Here is an 18,693-nt window from a genome sequence, read left to right on the forward strand (position 1 = left end):
TGCAGTATATACATACAATGGAATATTATTCAGCCTTAAAAAGGAAGGACCTTCTGACACTACAACATGGATGAAACTTGAGGGCATTATGCTAAGTGAAAGAAGACAATCACAAAGAGACAAATGTTGTATGATGCCACTTATAACAAGTAGAGTGGTCAAAATCAGAGACAAAGCAGAACGATGGTTGCCAGGGGCAGGGGGGAGAGGAAATGGGAGTTTGTTGCTTCAGTTTTACAAGATAAAAAGTTTTGGAGATAGATAGTGGTATTGACAGCATGACATTATGAATATATTTAGTACCACTGAACTGTACACTTCAAAATGGTTAGGATGGTAAATTTAGTTATATATATATTTTACCACAACAGAAAAAGAAACTGCATTGATTCTGAACTTGTTATATACATGAATCACCCGTTATATCTATAATAATAAAACAGCCAACACTTATTGACTGCTTCCTAAGTGCCAGGAACAGTTTTAAGTGCCTTATTTTTTTATCTCATTTAATCCCTACGACAACTCTATGAGGTAGGCACTCTTATGAACATATCTGCACTTTTTAAAAATCTCTCAGGCCTTCACACTCTGCTAACAAGGATGTAAAATGGTGCAACCACTTTGGAAAACAGGTGGCAGTTCTTTAAAAGGTTAAACACAGAGTTATGCTATGACCCAACAATTCCACGCCTATGTGTATGCCTGAGAGAAATGAAAACATATATCCATACAAAAACTTGTGCACAAATGTCCACAGAAGCATTACTCATAATAGCCTAAAAGTGGGAACAATGAAAATGGCCAACACTTGATGAAAGTATAAACAACATGTAGCATATCTACACAAGGGAATATTATTTGACAATAACAAAGGAATGAAGGGGGCTGGCCTGGTGGCCCAGCAGCTAAGTTCGCACGTTCTGCTTCGGTGGCCTGGGGTTCGCCAGTTCAGATCCCAGGTGCAGACCTACACACCACTTGTCAAGCAATGCTATGGCAGGCGTCCCACATAAAGAAGCAGAGGAAGATGGGCATGGATGTTAGCTCAGGGCCAGTCTTCCTCAGCAAAAAAGAGGAGGATTGGCAGCAGATGTTACCTCAGGGTTAATGTGCCTCAAAAAATCCACTACAAAAATCCACTACAATATAGATGAACCTTGAAAATATTATGCTAAGTAAAAAAAAGCCAGTCGCAAAAGACCACATGTTGTGTGATTCCATTTACATGAAATGTACAGAACAGGCAAATCTACAGAGACAGAAAGTAGGTTAGTGGCTGCCTAGGACTAGGGGTTGGAGGTTGGGGGAGTTGAGCGGCTGCTAACGGGTATGGGGTTTCTTTTTTGGGGTGATGCAACTGTTCTAAAACTGTGGTGATAGCTGCACAAGTCTACATATATCTTAAAAACCAATGAATTGTCCACCTTAAGTGGGTAAATTGTATGGTGTGTGAATTCTCTCTCAAATAAAGCTATTATTGAAAAACAAAGATGTCTCAGGGTGGAGGCTGGGTACAAACTTGATCATCAGGCTGTTATTGCAATGCAAGTGCAATTATCTACCACAGAGGTAATCATTCGGCTTCTCATTCTGGAATACTTATAATTTTAGGATTACAAAAGAAACTCCATACATGTTTTGGGTAATGGAACTAATACACTGTAGGATGTCAATACTCAGTATGTTTGGGTCCCTAGCACCAACAATATATCTCCAACGATTCCACAAATACCTCCCAAAAACAAATCAGGAAGATCTGCGGCAGGACTGCAGGCAGAATTTCTAGGGGTGACCTTTCTTTGTCAGCAGCTTCACACCTACAGATGTGCAGATCATTACAGGCCACCAAGCAAACATCTCACAGCTGAAGCTGCATGAGCCTGTCTAAAAATGAATTCCATGTAACAGCCACAGGGAGGAAAAATCAAAGCGACATAATTTTTTTTTTTTAGGAAGATTAGCCCTGAGCTAACTGCTGCCAATCTCCTCTTTTTCCTGAGGAAGACTGACCCTGAGCTAACATCCGTGCCCATCTTCCTCTACTTTATACGTGGGACACCTACCACAGCATGGCTTGCCACGAGGTGCCATGTCCGCACCCAGGATCCAAACCGGCAAACCCCGGGCCGCCAAAGCAGAATGTGTGCACTTAACTACTACACCACCGGGCCAGCCCCACGTAATTTTTTAAAATGAAGTTTTGGCTTGATTTTAGCTGTACAAAAGAGAAACTCTATACTCCTTAATTCATACCTTTTTGTTTCTTTTCACAATATAATCATTTATTTATTCAAAAAATAATTACTGAAGGTTGCCCTTACTGTGTGCCAGACACTATTCTAGGTATTGGAGAGACAAACAAAGCCCTGATCCTCATGGAGCTTAAATAAATATGAAAGAGAAAGAGAGAATGTGGTATACCAGATAAACGATGAAGAAAAACAAAGCAGGGAAGAGAAATAAGGAGGTGCTGGGGGGGTGGGTAGAAAATACACACGGTACCAAAAGGAGGGGGATGGGGGGGAGGAGGAGGGAGGGAGGGAGGAGAGGAAGGGAATCAGGGATGACTTCAAGGTTTTTTACCTGACACTGGAACTGCCATTCACAAAAATGGAGAAAAGAGGGTAAGGAACAGGTTTAAGGGAGACAATCAGTCTGGCTTTGGCTATGCTAAATTTAAGGTGCCAATTATACATCCAAGTGGAGCTTTTAAGTGGACATCAAGTCTGGAATTCGGTGAAGTTGAGTTTGGAAATAATTTGTGAGTTAACAGTCTAAAGATGGTACTTAAAGCTCTATCTTGAGACTATCTGTTATGTTTAGTCAACCTATTCCCTAGAGGGTGAGTAAGCTGTTTCTGCTACTTTGCCATTAAAAACACTGCTGCAATGGGGCTGGCCCCGTGGCCGAGCGGTTAAGTTCGCGCGCTCCACTGCCGGCGGCCCAGTGTTTCGTTGGTTCGAATCCTGGGCGCGGACATGACACTGCTCATCAAACCACGCTGAGGCAGCGTCCCGCATGCCACAACTAGATGGACACACAACGAAGAATATACAACTATGTACCAGGGGGCTTTGGGGAGAAAAAAAAAGGAAAAAATAAAATCTTTAAAAAAAAAAAAAAAACACACTGCTGCAATAAGCATCCTTAGAAATATTTCCTTATGCTATATATATTAACATTTTTATTTGTGTAAGGAAGCTTCCTGAAAATGGACCTATTGATTCAAAAGGTAAATAAATTTTACTAAATACAGCCAGGTGATTTACAAAAAGGTAATAGTAGCTCACACATCCTCAACTGACACATGACAGTGCCCATTTTCCCACACCAGCGAGCAGTGGATATTACTCTAATTCTTCGCCAAATGGATGAAAAAATGGTATCTCATTTTGATATTCATTTCCCTAAATATAATTTGCATATATTCACTGGCCATTTGCAAGCACTCCGCTGTAAAATGTCCACTTTATTACAGAGTTTCTTATCTTTTTCTTATCAACTTATAACTGGGATATTAGAGATATGGAAATTTATCTGGTAATTCGTGGCAGTTATTTCTCCCATACCATATACCATAGAAAACATATTAATTTTTGTGCAAATCTGCCAATCATTTCCTTCACGGCTTCTGGACCACCCTATCTTACTTTAAAACCCCCAAGGTTCTAAACAAATCCCCCTATTTTTTCCTATTACTTTTGTAGTGTTACTTTTTACATTTGTCTTTCATTCACCTGGAAGTTACTTTTGAATACGGTATGAGCGAGGGAGTCTAGGTCTCTTTGCAAGTGAAGAGCCAATTATATCAACTCCATTTATTAAGTAAACCATCCTTTCCCACTGAAATGCACCATTATCATATGCCTGACTCACCTGGGCAGCCATGCAATCTTGACTAGAAATAAATTCTGCATAAAAGCCTGACTAGGAAAGTCAAAGTGCCCTAGAACTTCATAAAAATATGCAAATTACACAGAACAGTGACATACAAAACTCAGAGTCAAGAATGCACTAAGGGAAGGGGAACAAGAGCACAAGTGAAAGAAGACAGCAACACGGCTGCTTCTTGACTTGTGCTCTGCCCTTGCCATGATGACCAGTCCAGAACAAGGCACAGAGAGTAGGCACTTAAACTAAAACAGAAAAGGCTTCATTTATCTTGAGATTCCTGGCTCCCTCCAGTTTGTCCTGTCCCAGAGCTTTCATGGTTGGTTCCACCCACATGAACTGAAGCCTGAAGCTGCCCTGGCTGACACTCGGGGATCAGTCCTCAGAAGGTCTCCAGACAGCTCTGTTTGGCTGGAACAGCTGTAACATCCCATCACTGCCAAAGTTACCAGTTCATTTAAACTGTGGACAAACCTGAAACAGTGTTCGTGGTTTTTGACCAAAATATCTAAATCAAGACAGCTAAATGGTAATTCAGAAAGTGATTCAATGAAGGGATGGCAGTAAGGAAATGAGAGTTTGGTTTTTTTTCTTAAGCTCATAAAATGCTAAGGAAAAGAAATTCTGTAGGTCCAGTGGCCCTGCCCAACTCTGGGTGGAATGTACTAGCACCTTCCCCCCATTCAACCTATGTCTGGTGAGTGTGTGTGCGTGTGCGTGTGTGTGTGTGTGTGTGTGAGGGAGAGAGACAGAGAGAGAGAGAGATAAAAAGAGAGAAAGAGGGAAGAAGGAACTATCCCTCATTGCTCTCTGGGCACTGGCCCACTCCTTCCCACTCCTAATCACATGTTGGTTTAGAAATATAAAAAGCAGCTATTTACAAAACCTAAAGATGAGTCCCCCTGCATTTGAGAGGGTAACAGATGCTTTATGACAAATTAGAAAAGAAGAAAGGAGACAAGTATCTAGTCAGTCTAATCAAGGGGAGAGCATGAAATAGCCAGAATGACTATACACCGTTCTCCACTAATGTCTCTAGATAGCAAATACTAAAGGCATTTACCAAAGCTTTTCTGCTTCAAAAGCTACCCTCAGTGAAGAATGAAGAACAGAAAGATGGGTAAAGCCTAGGCTAACACTCATAAAGATGCCACAAAAAACGTCCAACTTCTCATTCATGACTAGCTGGTGTGAGGTCTCCCTGTGCAGCTACCTGGACAGTAAATAAAAACACTCCCTGATTACTTCAGCGTTCTTTCCTTCACACGAAGGAAAAAGAGTGCTTAACTTGAGCCTCCTAGTGAGCTCTGCATGCGTGCTACCTCCATTTTCCTATCTTCTCTTTCTCTCCTCCTTGTTCCCAACATTCTTGCTTCCTACCGGGCCTGGAGGAGACCCAGCACAGCCATCAGCTGCCTCTCCCTCCTTGAAGGAAACCAGGGGACTTGCTGCTTAGGGGAACAGTGGTCCCCGCCTTCTTGCACTCCCTATTTTGACTTTGCACCCCAACAGCCTGAGTCTAGGCTGAATGTAGAACTCGCTGTCTCAATCAGCACGATCTATTTAACCACGATCAAAACCACTCACACAGCAGCAGGCCAATTCCAAACCAACAAATGAAAGACTCCTTTCACACGATCAAGTGCACTGATTTACCACGAATCTATTTGAAGTGGGAAACAGGTTTTTTAAATTGTTAAGGACTCTCTGCAAGCTCTCATTAATATGACTTTGAAAAGAAGGAAAAGAGACAGAGCCTTAAAACCCTCATCCCAGCAGTATGAACAACTCCCAAAAAAAGTTAACAGGTTGAGATGCTATTGTGACTAGACCTCATGGAGAGTTCTCAGACACTCTCCAATTATAATGAGGTAAATTATATTCCTTTTGAGAGTCTGTGAGTCCACTCCAAGTGTTTCTATTTCAATAGCTGATAGAGTATCAAAGGAGAAAAATATCCCAAGGGAGAAAATAAAACTTTCGCTGTCACAGGCTGATTCTGGCATGTGAAAAAAGACAGCACAGTAGCAGGGCTGACCCTTGCTGGTAAAGCAGTTGGAGAATAAATGCAGGCTTTACACGGGGCCCAGCAAAACTTACAAGCACATCAGCGGGCTAGAGAATTGGCAGGAAGAATAAATCTCTGCATCACTACAAAATCCCACTCACTCCATCCACCACTGCCTCAGACGCAAACTCACACCCACACACTGCAAAAGTCTCCGGTCCCTGGGAAGGGATCTGTAGCAAACATATTAACAAACACATATTCATACTTACCTGCAAATTTACATATCGCTGGGGAAAGGTGTGGTAGCAATGGATGGGAGGTGTTGAAAAGGGTGTACCTTAGAGTCTGCTTTATTTCATGATTTTAATTAGTTTGACAGTCCAATGGGGGAAGGACCACTACCAATGAATGTCTGACTCACGGACCAGGTGACACCACTTGTTAAAGACAATCTCAGGCCACTCTCATGATCTCTGTGGTCTTTCTAAAAATGGGTAAAACTAATGATCAGGTTTGCTATGCTGAAGTTGCTGAGTCTACTACAGCTCCCGTTGGAGAAGTTCCGCTGTGTGACACCAAATCACTTTTAGATCTGTGAAGCCTGATAAATGGAAATCCCTACATTCAAGTCATTCTTTTATCCTCCATCCTTAAAATTCAGCGATTTTCTTTAAATATAGATCACTCTGATCTTTGTTGACCTCACCTCAGCAATCTCTCAGAGCCCATATAAAACATGGAAAAATAACGAAATAACAAAACCTATGAGCTGTTTTATTTAACACATTACCCCTGCACTATGTGCCTACCATATTGTGCTTAGCACTAAGATACAAAGATGAGTAAGATACTAACACTTAGAAAATACACAATTCCACATCATATGTCATATAATGAACACTACAGAGAAAGTCACTGCCTCATGATGACAGCCATTAGCTTTGTTCTAAAAGCAGATGTGAAGTTGCTGAGCTCATAAAAGGAATTATAGGTCATAATATGGAGCCAAAATATGACTCCATGATTCTACTTTAAATGCCAAAGACCCAAGTTTGCACATAATAAGTCATAGGCCTTATGGAGTACATTACTTGTTGCTGACCCTCAGCCACTGCCCACTCCTTCCTTGCCCGAGAACCCTCAGGGCCACCGGGCCCCTTCCCAAACCTAGGAGAAGAGCACAGACGTGCCCATCAGGGGATTCTTTTATCACTTAGGCGCACCAGAGGCTGGTCTAGGGCAGGCACCTAACCCAGGCCTGGCCAAGGAGACCAAACAGGATGCATGCTAGGGGGTTCCTGGGAAAGATTTTCCTCATTTCAAAAGGAGATACAAGAGAAGAAACTCCCCTTCCTGTCTGCCTTTGAATACAGCTGTGTGAGGATGTGATGCCTGGAGCTGTGGCGGTCCCCTGGTGACTGTGAGGGGACAAGCCCAAGGAAGAAAGTCAACAAACCAAAGAAGGCAGAACAGAAAGAGGGGAAGAACCTGGGTGCCTGATGGTGTCATTGTGCCCCTCATTTACCAATCTTAGGTGACAGCATGAGTTTTACTCATTGTTCATGCCACACGTAGCTTAGTATTCTGTTACTTGCAGCTGAAAGCATCCTGGCTGATACAGACCATTTAAAAAAAAAGCAGGGATCAGACAGGTTCAGACCCCAGAGTGATCTCTTACGCAACTGCAGAACGCAGAAAGGAAAACCACTTACTCTCTTTCAGGGCATTTATATCCCTCTCCAAAGACGCGCTCCCATCAAAGCTAACTGGAGCCTAAACTAACTGCCCAGAAAATCCAGCTGGACTCAGCATCAGAGGATTGCACTCCATTTTCTGAAGCTGTGGCAAGATCAAATCACCTGACTAACTGTTGCCAAACCACTTCAAGTCCCCCAGGAGCATCACAAAGTAGCCCTTGGTGTGCCAGCATCCACAGGAGCCTAATTTGCTTTCCCTATCTTTGCAATTTTGGACCAGAACGCTGGAGGCAATGTTAACCATGGCGTACAGATAAGATATAGGTATGCATGTCCTTATGTGGATAATCAGTTTCCACAGAGTGCCCAATATATGCAAGATACTTATCTTGGGACCAATACGGTAAAGGATTCCAAACAACTGAAAATAAAGAAAACAGACTGTCCTTTAAAACTCAAAATATATAAATGAGTATAATGTGTGAAGTCTCTCTTAATGACCCTAGGTTACATCATCTCCCTCTCCTGAATGCATATACCATTCAACAGAGTCTACAGTGTTAAGGGAACCTATGAAAATGATCAACACAATTATTTATATATGTGTGTGTATATATAAATATAATATATATTTATAATAAATATATTAATTTGTTAATATGCTGGAATAGTAGGATCAAAAAATTGTATTGGAAGGTATTAACATAAATTACTACTACTGCTAATGATAATAATAGCTAGCACTAAGAATGCTAGTTTGGGCCAGGCATTATTCTAAACATCTGACATGCAACTCATTAAATCTTCACAACAACCCTAACAGGTAGATATTATTATCATCCATGTTTTACAAATAAGAAAACTGAGACATAGAGAAAATAAGCAACTTTCCCAGAGTCACACAGTCAGGGAGTGGCAGACCCAGGATTCCAACCCAGGTCCTCTGGCTCCAGAGTCTTATTCATTATACTGTCTCCATAATTAGCTAATGCTCTAAATTAAAATCATTCATAACAGTGATTTCAATTGCTCTGAGTCATTAAATAATTATAATAGAAATTGCAATATGTGTCTTAATAATGAGTGAAAAAAATGATTCAAAGCCTACAAGGATATGAGACAGTATATCTGTTGGAAAGTTACCAAAGATTTCAATATTACACCCTATCAAAGGGCATTTACTCAGGACAAAGATTCCAGTGGCTCTTGAAGACCGTAAAATACAAGCTGACTAGATATACACCATCCAGACTGATAAATTCAGAAACATTTTATCTATCCTAGATCTATCAAGATCACAGATCACCAAGATAGACAAGATCATCAAAATAGCCAAACAATGAAATGGTTATTGAAGCACAAAGACTCAGAAGGAAAGGGTGGCCTTACTCACTACAATCATGGAACCACCTTGGAGCACTGACACCATCACCAAGCTGTCCTTCTCTGGATTGCTGGAGCTCGCTCCTCCCTCCAGCTCCGAAACGTAAGATAAACTTGAACTGTGTATGTGTGCAGGTGTAAAAGATAACATTTGTTAGAGGTCAGAATTCAGCGCTGTTGGTGACCTGACTTAGACCAAACTCATCACTGTAACTCTGACTTTGACACACTTAAGACCTTCATCACCGGCTCAGCACATGGTGAACTGCATTATGTAACCTTTACCGGAACACAGCTCGTATTTCCACCCAGCCTACAAGCTCCCAAAGGGTGAGCACTACACTAAACATGTTGTGTTCTGACAGCATCTAGAACAAATGAGGAACCTAGTAATCTAGTCACTCAGTAAACATGTGCTGAATCCATGACTGAATGATAAGAAGTAAATAATTCAAGGAACAAAGAACAAAAGGCAAATTGCGAGGCAAAATGTGTCAGCCTGAGATATGAATTATCGTATGTACTTTCTCCCCAGATTATCAGGTTCTCAAAAGAGCATAAAAGAACAGGCTGACAGACAGTCATCTAATGATTTTAAAGATGAAAAGGGAACTGTTTCTCCGTACCTTTAATCAAAGCACCTTGATCATATTTGGTATTTAACCAGTAAATTCAAGAATACAAGCTTCTTGGTCACCAAGTTTATATCCTTCTGTTTCTTTTATAAGGACTGAGTGGAAATTAAATGTAAACAAGCAAAACAGTTTGAGAATAAAATTCTACTGGCCCTATCCGATCAGCCTAAGGTTAAAAAGACGTCTATGGACAAAATTCCAGGATTATTAACACCAATCTGTCAGTACCCAAGCAAGACTCTAACTCAACTCCATTTCCTGTTCTCCTTTACATATACCTGGGATAGTAACACTGACCTACTTTACAGAACTATCTTGAGGATTCATCAGCTTAAAAATGCTAAGCACAACGAGATGAAGAGAGCTTAAAATACATATAGTTAACCACTTTTACAATTAACAAATGAACTGAGTCTCTTGTATCACAATGCAACACTGCAAATTTTAAGTCACAAATACCTTGCATTAAAGAATATGCTCATTAATAAGTATATATTTTCTAAAACAGTCAAATGTCTTTAAAGAAGTAAGCTGAGTACCATACACAGAAAAAAGTAATTTTTGATTAACCAAACCACAAAATAAAATTAAACGACGTTTGACAAAATTATTAAATGACAATTACTAAATGACAAATGATCCCTAGGCCTCTGGACCAGAAAGGTGTCCACTCAGCTATCAAAGAAGTCAACACAGTCCACAGGGTTTGATTACTACTATTATCAACATCATCAGAAAGAGCTGTGCAGCCTCCTCAACCTACTGCCATTCCTAATCAGGAAGGGACAGGGCCCAGAACAGGTGCAATGTTGAGATCTGAACATTTCCTATGGCACCTTCTGCCTTTTATATCAGAGTAATGCCCATGGAAACACGCACTTCAATAATAGGAAGTCATTACAAGTTTCTTCTACTTCCTTTCAGCTCAACTAGTTTGCTTTTTGGCAAAAGCTGATTAACATGACAGAGTTATTGCGTCCTTCAGATGCCCGAGAGCAACCTGATAAGCTAGTTGAAAGTGTTACAGGGGTAGCAGCAACCACAGCTCTGGGAACTGACGCTTTTTGCAATGTTCTGCTTTATAAACCTCATTTATCAAACAGTGGGAGAACTGTTACATATGGTGATGGGCATTATGGAAATGCTTAGATGGAATACAAAATGTGAATATGAATTGGAATAAATTACCTGCAAGAGAGAACTAACTCAGGAGGAAGTGAAAGGAACCAATCACAAATATGAATCAAACAGGGCTGCACAGAAATGTCAGAGTCTGCTTATAAATTGTTACCCTTGGGGTTCACCATGAAAAGCTTTCCTGGGATGTCTATGTAGAATTTTTTAAATTTAACATAGTCAAATCAGATTAAACTAAATAACTGCACCCTGCCCCAGTTCTTGCCTACTCAAGATAGGCAGAAAGGTTAGAGGAGGTTTACATAAATTCAGTCATCACTAATAACACAAGGAGTAGCTTATGCTAAAGTCCCAATGTGGGAAATCAGGGTATGTATGGGGAAAGGCAAACCGTCCACTGAGCTGGATGGGAATGAGAGAAGCATGGTGAATTGAGGTAAAATTTATGAATTTTTTTCTCAGAGCAACGAGTTTCTATTTTAGCTTAGTAAAATATTTCAAGATTTGCTTAATGTTCAGTTATAGATTAATCACTTTACTTATTAAAAAATCATCATTTAGGAAAAAACCCATGTTTTGTTTGCTTGCTTTATTCAAAAAAGAAGAAGCACACAAGTCTTCCCATAATGCAGCTCTGTAACTGTATGTCTTAGGAAATCAGGAAATGAATTCATGGGCAAAAATATGAGGAAATTAGTTACCAAAAATCCTACAATGCCCTAATCGATGAAACTTCTCTGATATTTGGGGGGAGATAAGGTTGATATCACAACGAAAGGGAGAGAATGAAGGAGAGAAAAGTCTTATGGGAGAAGAATATGCAAAACAGTTATAATCCAATACGTTTTTTAAAAAGCTAGACATTGAGGATAGATGGGGCTCTGATATTCTGCCGACGAAAAACACTTCTGGGAATCAGAGGCCTCTCTGCCCTTTGCTGAAGCACAAATGAATGAGTCATGGACACACCTAAGCTAGAACCCGAGGCTGCCCGACACACTGGGAAAACATCTGGGCCTGCCCACCGCGGGAGTTTCAATATCCACGTGTCCTTGAACCACCCTCTGCCCACCACACAGACGCACCCACAAAGCTGGTCACATAAGGCCAGCAGTAAGGAGAGAAATAGGAGTAAGGAAGGCACAGAAGCCTCAGGAGCAGCAAAAGCCATAGGAAACTATCAGATGTCCTCGAGGAGGAAAAAAAGCAGCCACTCTTAAAATCGCTGTGGAGTGCTTCATACTACTGCTCTGTCACACGTACAGGATGATGCCTCTGAAAAAACGAATCCGTTTACCTTGCAGCTGTGCCATTTAGAGACAAAGTGTAAGACCTGATACTTAATGACTGGCAGGACAGACTCAAGGCACACATTCAAACAGAATAGTTTCATCCTGCTACATCCGCCACTCCACCACCTTCCTCCACCTTTCTTTCCTCTTCACTCTTTTTAATCCTTCATACTGCAAAGTCCTTTGGTCTAGGCATTGACTGCCGAGTGGAAGTAACAGACCTGCCCCACTGTCCCCAGAAACACCTCTCTAGGGAGGTGGCCTTCGACCAAGCTCCCTCTCCAAAGACCACAGGGGTTACTTGGGGGTAGCAGTCCTGTCGGCCAGGGCCACCACAGGCTACCTGAAACAGGGTCTGTCTGTCACTGTCTTCCCCTCCATGTCGAGTGGCTCTCCAGGTACAGTTCTCAATAAGCACAGACAGAAAACAAGCTCATTCTTTTTCCCACTCATTATAAATAAACCCCTATGGTACACAGATTTAGAACACACCTACCTACCAATGAAAAAGTTGAAGAGAGGGAGGCGCCCACCCACATAATCTTTCCATTCAGAGAGGCACTATTCCGCAGCAGCGACGGAGTTTATAATTAACAGACAAGCTTAACCAACACAGAAACTTCTGGAATCGGTTGTAATTTACACTAGAGCCTTGCTTATTCCAAATTTAGAGTACAAGCACAGGCTGGATTCCGTGGTTGGATCCGAAAGCGTTCTGAGCACCCTCCTGCGCGAGCTTCTTGCAGTCACCCAGCCCTGCCTCCAGGGGGCGGCTGCTGGCCGTGAGGCGCCGGCGGATCCGGCAGCACAGCTGCCGCTCCGACTCCGCTCCCTGACCCCGCTCCCTGCCCGAGGCCCGCGGGTGCCGCCACCAGCCCACAGAGCCACCGGGAGCCCTGAGGTGTGCTCCCCAGGGTGCCTTCCAGAGATCTGCTCTCAGTGCACTGCGAGGTGTGGCCTCCCTACCCTGCCCAGGGCGACCCCTCCGACCCGGGCTAGGACGACCGTGTGCAGGAGGCCCGCCTGACAGAGCGCACGGATGGAGGCACGGCCGGAGCGGGCGGCCTCGCAGGCCAGGGCAGCTGGGCCGAGCGTCTTCACCAGGGGAATCGACGTCATCAGGAGCTCCAGCGCAGCAGGAAGCCTCCTCCTCTCACGGAAAAGGGAAGTGAGGCTCCGAAATCCAGAGTCAGAGGAGTACCGCTCCACCAGATTTGTCTGACCCCAGAGGTCATCTAACCAGGCAGTCTTTGCACGAGTGCTGGGAAGGTCTCCTCCGGGTCCCCAAAATACCCCCTTCAAAGGCTGGCCAGGGTGGGGACAAGTCCTTCAAGGATCACAGGTGTGAAGAGGGCCGTAATTAAGGGTCTCTGAGTCCTGGCGGGATATAGACATTCCAGTAGGAAGGAGCACGCTGTTGGGCGGCGGGTGACCTGCCACTAACCCTCTGTAGGCTCCAGCTGTCAGACACTGGCTCACACTGGGAAAGAGGACGAGCAGGAGCTTCATGTCAGACCGTGAGTTTTCACAGGAGGAGGGGAAAGAAGAGCTTCTCCAATGTGAAAGCCATTTCTAAAAGCCAAAAATCTCCTGCCACCTCCCTAAGAGTTGTATATTATACTTCTGTATATACTGATTGGTAAAACATAATGAATAGGACATACTAACTGGAATGAATGGCACTTTTAACTGAATTCTTATTTTAGTGAAGAGGCTCTACTTACATTTGACGCCCTGTACTATCCAGTACCTTCTACCTATAAAGGTGTACATACGGACAACACTACCAACCCCTTCCTTGAAATCCCCTGAGTTCAGGGCGCACAGGTTAGAGAAACCCTGGCTGGAACAGCGGGTATTGCTCCAAGTGAGCAGGCTGGTGGGATGTCTCAGGGAGGGCTCCCAAGAGGGAACCCGGAGGCAAAGAATGGGCAAGGAGTCCACAAACCACACTCCATACACTTTGCTTAAGACCAGCCTCACAGCCCTGCACCCAATAGTCAACACAAAAACTAATGACTATAAATTAATACTGGCATTTGGGCAGGGGAACTCTGGACCACAGCCACATGCTACAGGAGGGAATAAATAGGAGAAAAGGAGCCCATGTCACAGAAAAAAACTAGCTTATCTTAATGCCAAACTGACTTGGCCAAATGAAAACAAAAGAGTAAAATCATATAGAAAAAACAGCAAGGCTGTTCTTTAAGGAAGCTTCAGTATTTTGATTTGATTTGGACTAAATAAAAAAGACAGCAAGTAACAAAGACAATGGCATATGCCCATGCCAGTATGACAAATCAATAGGGCCACAATTTAAGACCCTATCTTATCATTTCTCACCAAAAGGAGACTCACTGAAACATCATCACTACCACTCTGAATGTAGCTGAAATGCAAGACTGAGGAAGTCCCTCATAGATCCACGCTACATAGATACGGAAGGTCACACAGGTTCTTTAGGGAGAAAATGTGGGAAGAAAAAAAATCCAAACCAATACAGGTTAAATATGCACAGCACCTGTTATAAATAAACAAAAGACATGAGAACTTAAGGAATCTAACTAGCCACCTACCTTTTCAGTTGATCTTCTCTCACTACACTCCATCACCAGTTTCACCACACTATTCAACGTTCTCTGAACAAGGACTGCAACTTCGTACCCATGCCTTTATCACTGGGAACACTCCAGTGTGCAATAAGCTTGGTGTTCCTGCCATATTCATACACATACACACACACACACACACAAACACACTTGCTACTCATGCATCCTATTCGACCCTCAAAGGCAGGATGAACCCCACCTCGCCCATCATATTCTTCAACTTACTTCACACATCCTTTCCACAGAGGATCCCTGGAGCCGCATCATCACTCTCTCACTTGTCTTTCTACTCACAACACCAAGCACAGTGCTTAGTGCAAAATGCTTAACAAGAGCATTTTGCAGACATGGATGGACCTTGAGGGTATTATTTTAAGTGAAATAACCCAGACAGAGAAAGACAAACACTGTATGATTTCACTCATATGTGAACTAACACATGGACAAAGAGAATAGATTAGTGGTCACCAAGCGGAATGGGGTTAGGGGGTGGGCAAAAGGGGCACATTTATATGGTGACCGACAAATAATAACGTACAACTAAAATTTCACAATGTTATAAACTATTATGACCTCAATAAATTTTTTTTTAAAAAGGCATGCTGTAGAAATAAATGAATGAACAGGGAATTAGGAGGAAACATTAGGGCAAGTTGCCTCTGAGATTGATTGTCTGAGGACTACCTATTCACAAAACAATCATATTGTCTTAGCATTCGATTACTGGGGAAAATCTATTTCTCTAACTCTGAACTAACTAGTCAACTTCCCTCCCCTGGTAACTGATATTACATATGTTACCTAATAAGGTAAAAAGGAAAAGTCTGGTTTTCCATCAAAAGGCTTGAATTAGACACACAAGTTCCAAAAAGTAGGGATCCCTGAACCATTCAAAGAGCCTCCTGAAAGAGTAACACTCAGTGAAGGAGTCTTTGACCAGCTCTTCCCCCTGCTTAGCCTTTCTTGCCAATCAACAAGGCAGGCCAGGTGCACTCACCTGGCTTGTTTCCTTCCCTCTCGTGGCCCAGCTGGCCCTTGGTGTTCAAACCGCATGTATAGACTTCCCCATCCTCCAGAAGGAACACGGAGTGGTTTCCTCCACAGGCCACTTCCTTGACGCTTCTATCCGATATGAATCCACACACCTGTGGTTCAGCCACAATGCCCTGCAGGTTGGTGCTGATCCCAGGTTGGCCCAGAGACCAATATCCCCAACATAACATTGTTCTTATCCTTCAGGGAGTCATGTAGCCTAGAAGAGAGTTTTGTAAAAGAGGTTAAAAAAAAAGGATCAAAGAAAATCACTTTAAGTAATAAATGTAATCAATTAAAAAATAACTTCTGGGGCTGGCCCGGTGGTGTAATGGTCAGGTTCTCACATTCATGGGTTCGGATCCTGGGCGTGGACCTACACACCACTTGTCAAGCCATGCTGTGGCGGCATCCCACATACAGAATGGAGGAAGATTGGCACAGATGTTAGCTCAGCAACAATCTTCCTCAAGCAAAAAGAGGAAGATTGGCAACAGACGTTAGCTCAGGACCAATCTTCCTCACAAAAAAATAAAAATAAAAAAATTAAATAAAATAAACTTCCCCTTGATACTCTTCAGATACCTTGCATCCCAAAATAGCACATATTAATATTGTTGAAAGTAGTTATGTTATAATAATGCTATTTTTGTGTTTTAGTAAGAGTTTTGAAAAACATTTCTAAACAAATTTTGTTTGTGTAAATGAATAGTGGACACAAACAGAATGTGGTTTTCAGATCACTGAGGAGAAACTCTGAGTCCAAGAAATTGCTACAACAATTTCTGCAAACCATTATAACAGTTTTATAACCATAATAACAGCTTTTAAATGACCCTCATGACTTCACCTCGTCCTTTCTAGGTGCACCTTTCCTTTGAGTTTTCTGCTTATTTAATTTTTTTAAACATTCTGAACTAATTAACTCCTTTCGGTAACCTATTGTTAGCATGGATAGTAGCAAGGCACCAACTGAAATGAAAATGAGAAATGAAAAAAAAAATGTTATCTTCCCTGCCATTCCCCCTTACACATCCTTCGGGATCTAAGTCAAGCTTCACTTCCTACCTGAGCCTCTGGGGACCATTTCAGCCAGTCAGCCTGCATCCCTCTGACACATCTACTATCCTGCCCTGACTGGAGACTTTCTCTGTATCCTATAACTTAATTCCTCAGCCAAATTTTAATCACCTTAAACAGAGACCACAGTGTAACATACACCTCTTCAATTTAGCAGGTACTCAATCAACTTTTGGCTGACTGATTACTGCTGACTCTAGACCAAAGTTTCACTCTCTTTTAAAAATTCATGCTTCCCTTTCACACAAAGAAAAACAGAATCTCATCTCTTTCTACCAATTCACACCCACAAGGATGGCTACAATCAAAAAGCAGAGATAAGAACAAGTGTTGGAGAGGATGTGGAGAAACTGGAGCCCTCCTACACGGCTGGTGGGACTGCAACATGGTGCAAGTGCTTTTGGAAAACAGGCTGGCAGCTCCTCAAAAGGCTAAATGTAAGAGTGACCATATGATCCAGCAATTTCACTCCTAGGTATACACCCAAAGAACTGCAAACATACATCCACACAAGAACTTGTACACAATGTTCACAGCAGCATTATTCACAATACCAAAAGGTGGAAATAACCATCAATTGATGAATGGATACACAAAATGTGCTATTTCCATACAATGGAATATTACCTGGCTACCCATAGTAATGCTATCTGCCTTACTCTCGGAACTCTTATGGCTTTCAGGAAAGGCAGGAAAAGATCCAAAATAAAATATAAAAGTAAATCTCAATTTACTGTCTTAACCAGAAGGTTCTGCTTCTTCTCAAGATTTTTGTTCCTTGTCTAGACGCTAGAACTACAAAGATATTAATCTTAAATGCTATTCTTTGAGTTAACTGCAAAGGAAGCAGAGATAAAATGCAAACTGGAGGTAGGAGTGGATATACATTTAAAAAGACCAGCAAGATCACATAATCTTTTCATAATTTAATTTTCCCAATTTGCTAAATTGCTGTATCCACACTACCATCTTTCTTCATTTTTAATGTTTCACGAATTTGTCTTCTCTCTCCTACCAAGACTTACATAAGCAACATCACAGTTCTCACTATACATCAGTCACAGTGCCATTAAGCATTTTATATGATTATCTCATTTCATCTTCACAACAACCCTATGCCATAAGTACTATTTTTAGCCTCATTTTCAGAAAAAGCAAGGCTCAGAGAGATTAAGAAGCATACCCATCTATAAGGAACCAGAACCATGCTATGAATCTAAATCTAGGTCTGATGCCAATGTCCACACTCTTCTCCACTGAGCTACGCTGCCACCCAAGTAGATTTACATGTCACCTACAGAAGCAAGAACACAAAAAATACTTGTGGAATGACTAAATTGTAGTCAGTATACAATAGAGGATGTCCTGGAAACTTGAAGATAAAGTTGCCCCTTGAGAGTGAAACTAGTCAGAATTAAGAGATAATGGATGAGATTAGGCAGCTGTAGCCTTAAGCCATCCCCCTATCCAGCCAAGGACAGCCTAGCTAAAAATACGGTACCAAGAAGCTATGATCGTATGTCTACACAAAGATCTATAAACAATGCCCACAGCAGCTTTATTCATACTAAACAAAAATGGCAACAACCCAAATGTCTAGCAACAGGAGCATGGATAAACAGACTGCAATATACTCACACAGTGGTACACTACTCGTCAATAAAGGGGGTGGCGGGGAGGCCATGACTGAAACGCACTGATGTAAAAGAAAGCTGCAACTCATTGTGGTGCAACCTTTCTGAAAAATGAAGGCTGGTTTTCAAAACAATTCCTCAGGGGTGTTATCAACGTTTTTGTCTGTCTAAAATCTCTCCCCAAGTTCCTCTTTATCTGGTAACAAACTCTATCCCCTCTTGCACAAAGGTGAGAATTACCCCAGCCAAGCCAATCAGAGAACACCACCCCAAAGCCACAAAACATGAC

The 18,693-nt window shown here is 42.1% G+C and overlaps 1 protein-coding gene across 19 annotated transcripts in view; it reads right to left on the reverse strand.

Annotated features, from left to right (window-relative positions):
* HERC3 (HECT and RLD domain containing E3 ubiquitin protein ligase 3) overlaps nt 1–18,693 on the reverse strand; it is a 98,047-nt gene that overhangs the window by 69,507 nt on the left and 9,847 nt on the right. For 16 of the 19 annotated variants that reach the window (XR_011538114.1, XM_070612659.1, XM_070612661.1 and 13 more), the window contains one exon: nt 15,656–15,910. The exons of 2 other annotated variants lie outside the window; for them this stretch is intronic. Coding sequence is in view for 14 of the 17 variants with exons in the window: in XM_070612659.1 (XP_070468760.1) it covers nt 15,656–15,881 (226 nt within the window). In the remaining 3 variants the exon portion in view is untranslated. Of the gene's footprint in view, nt 1–15,655; nt 15,911–18,408; nt 18,676–18,693 lie in introns of those variants that run through there. One more of the 19 variants, XM_070612671.1, reaches the window with a different exon arrangement.

Source organism: Equus przewalskii, chromosome 3, assembly GCF_037783145.1.
Source record: "Equus przewalskii isolate Varuska chromosome 3, EquPr2, whole genome shotgun sequence".
Lineage (NCBI taxonomy): Eukaryota > Metazoa > Chordata > Mammalia > Perissodactyla > Equidae > Equus > Equus przewalskii.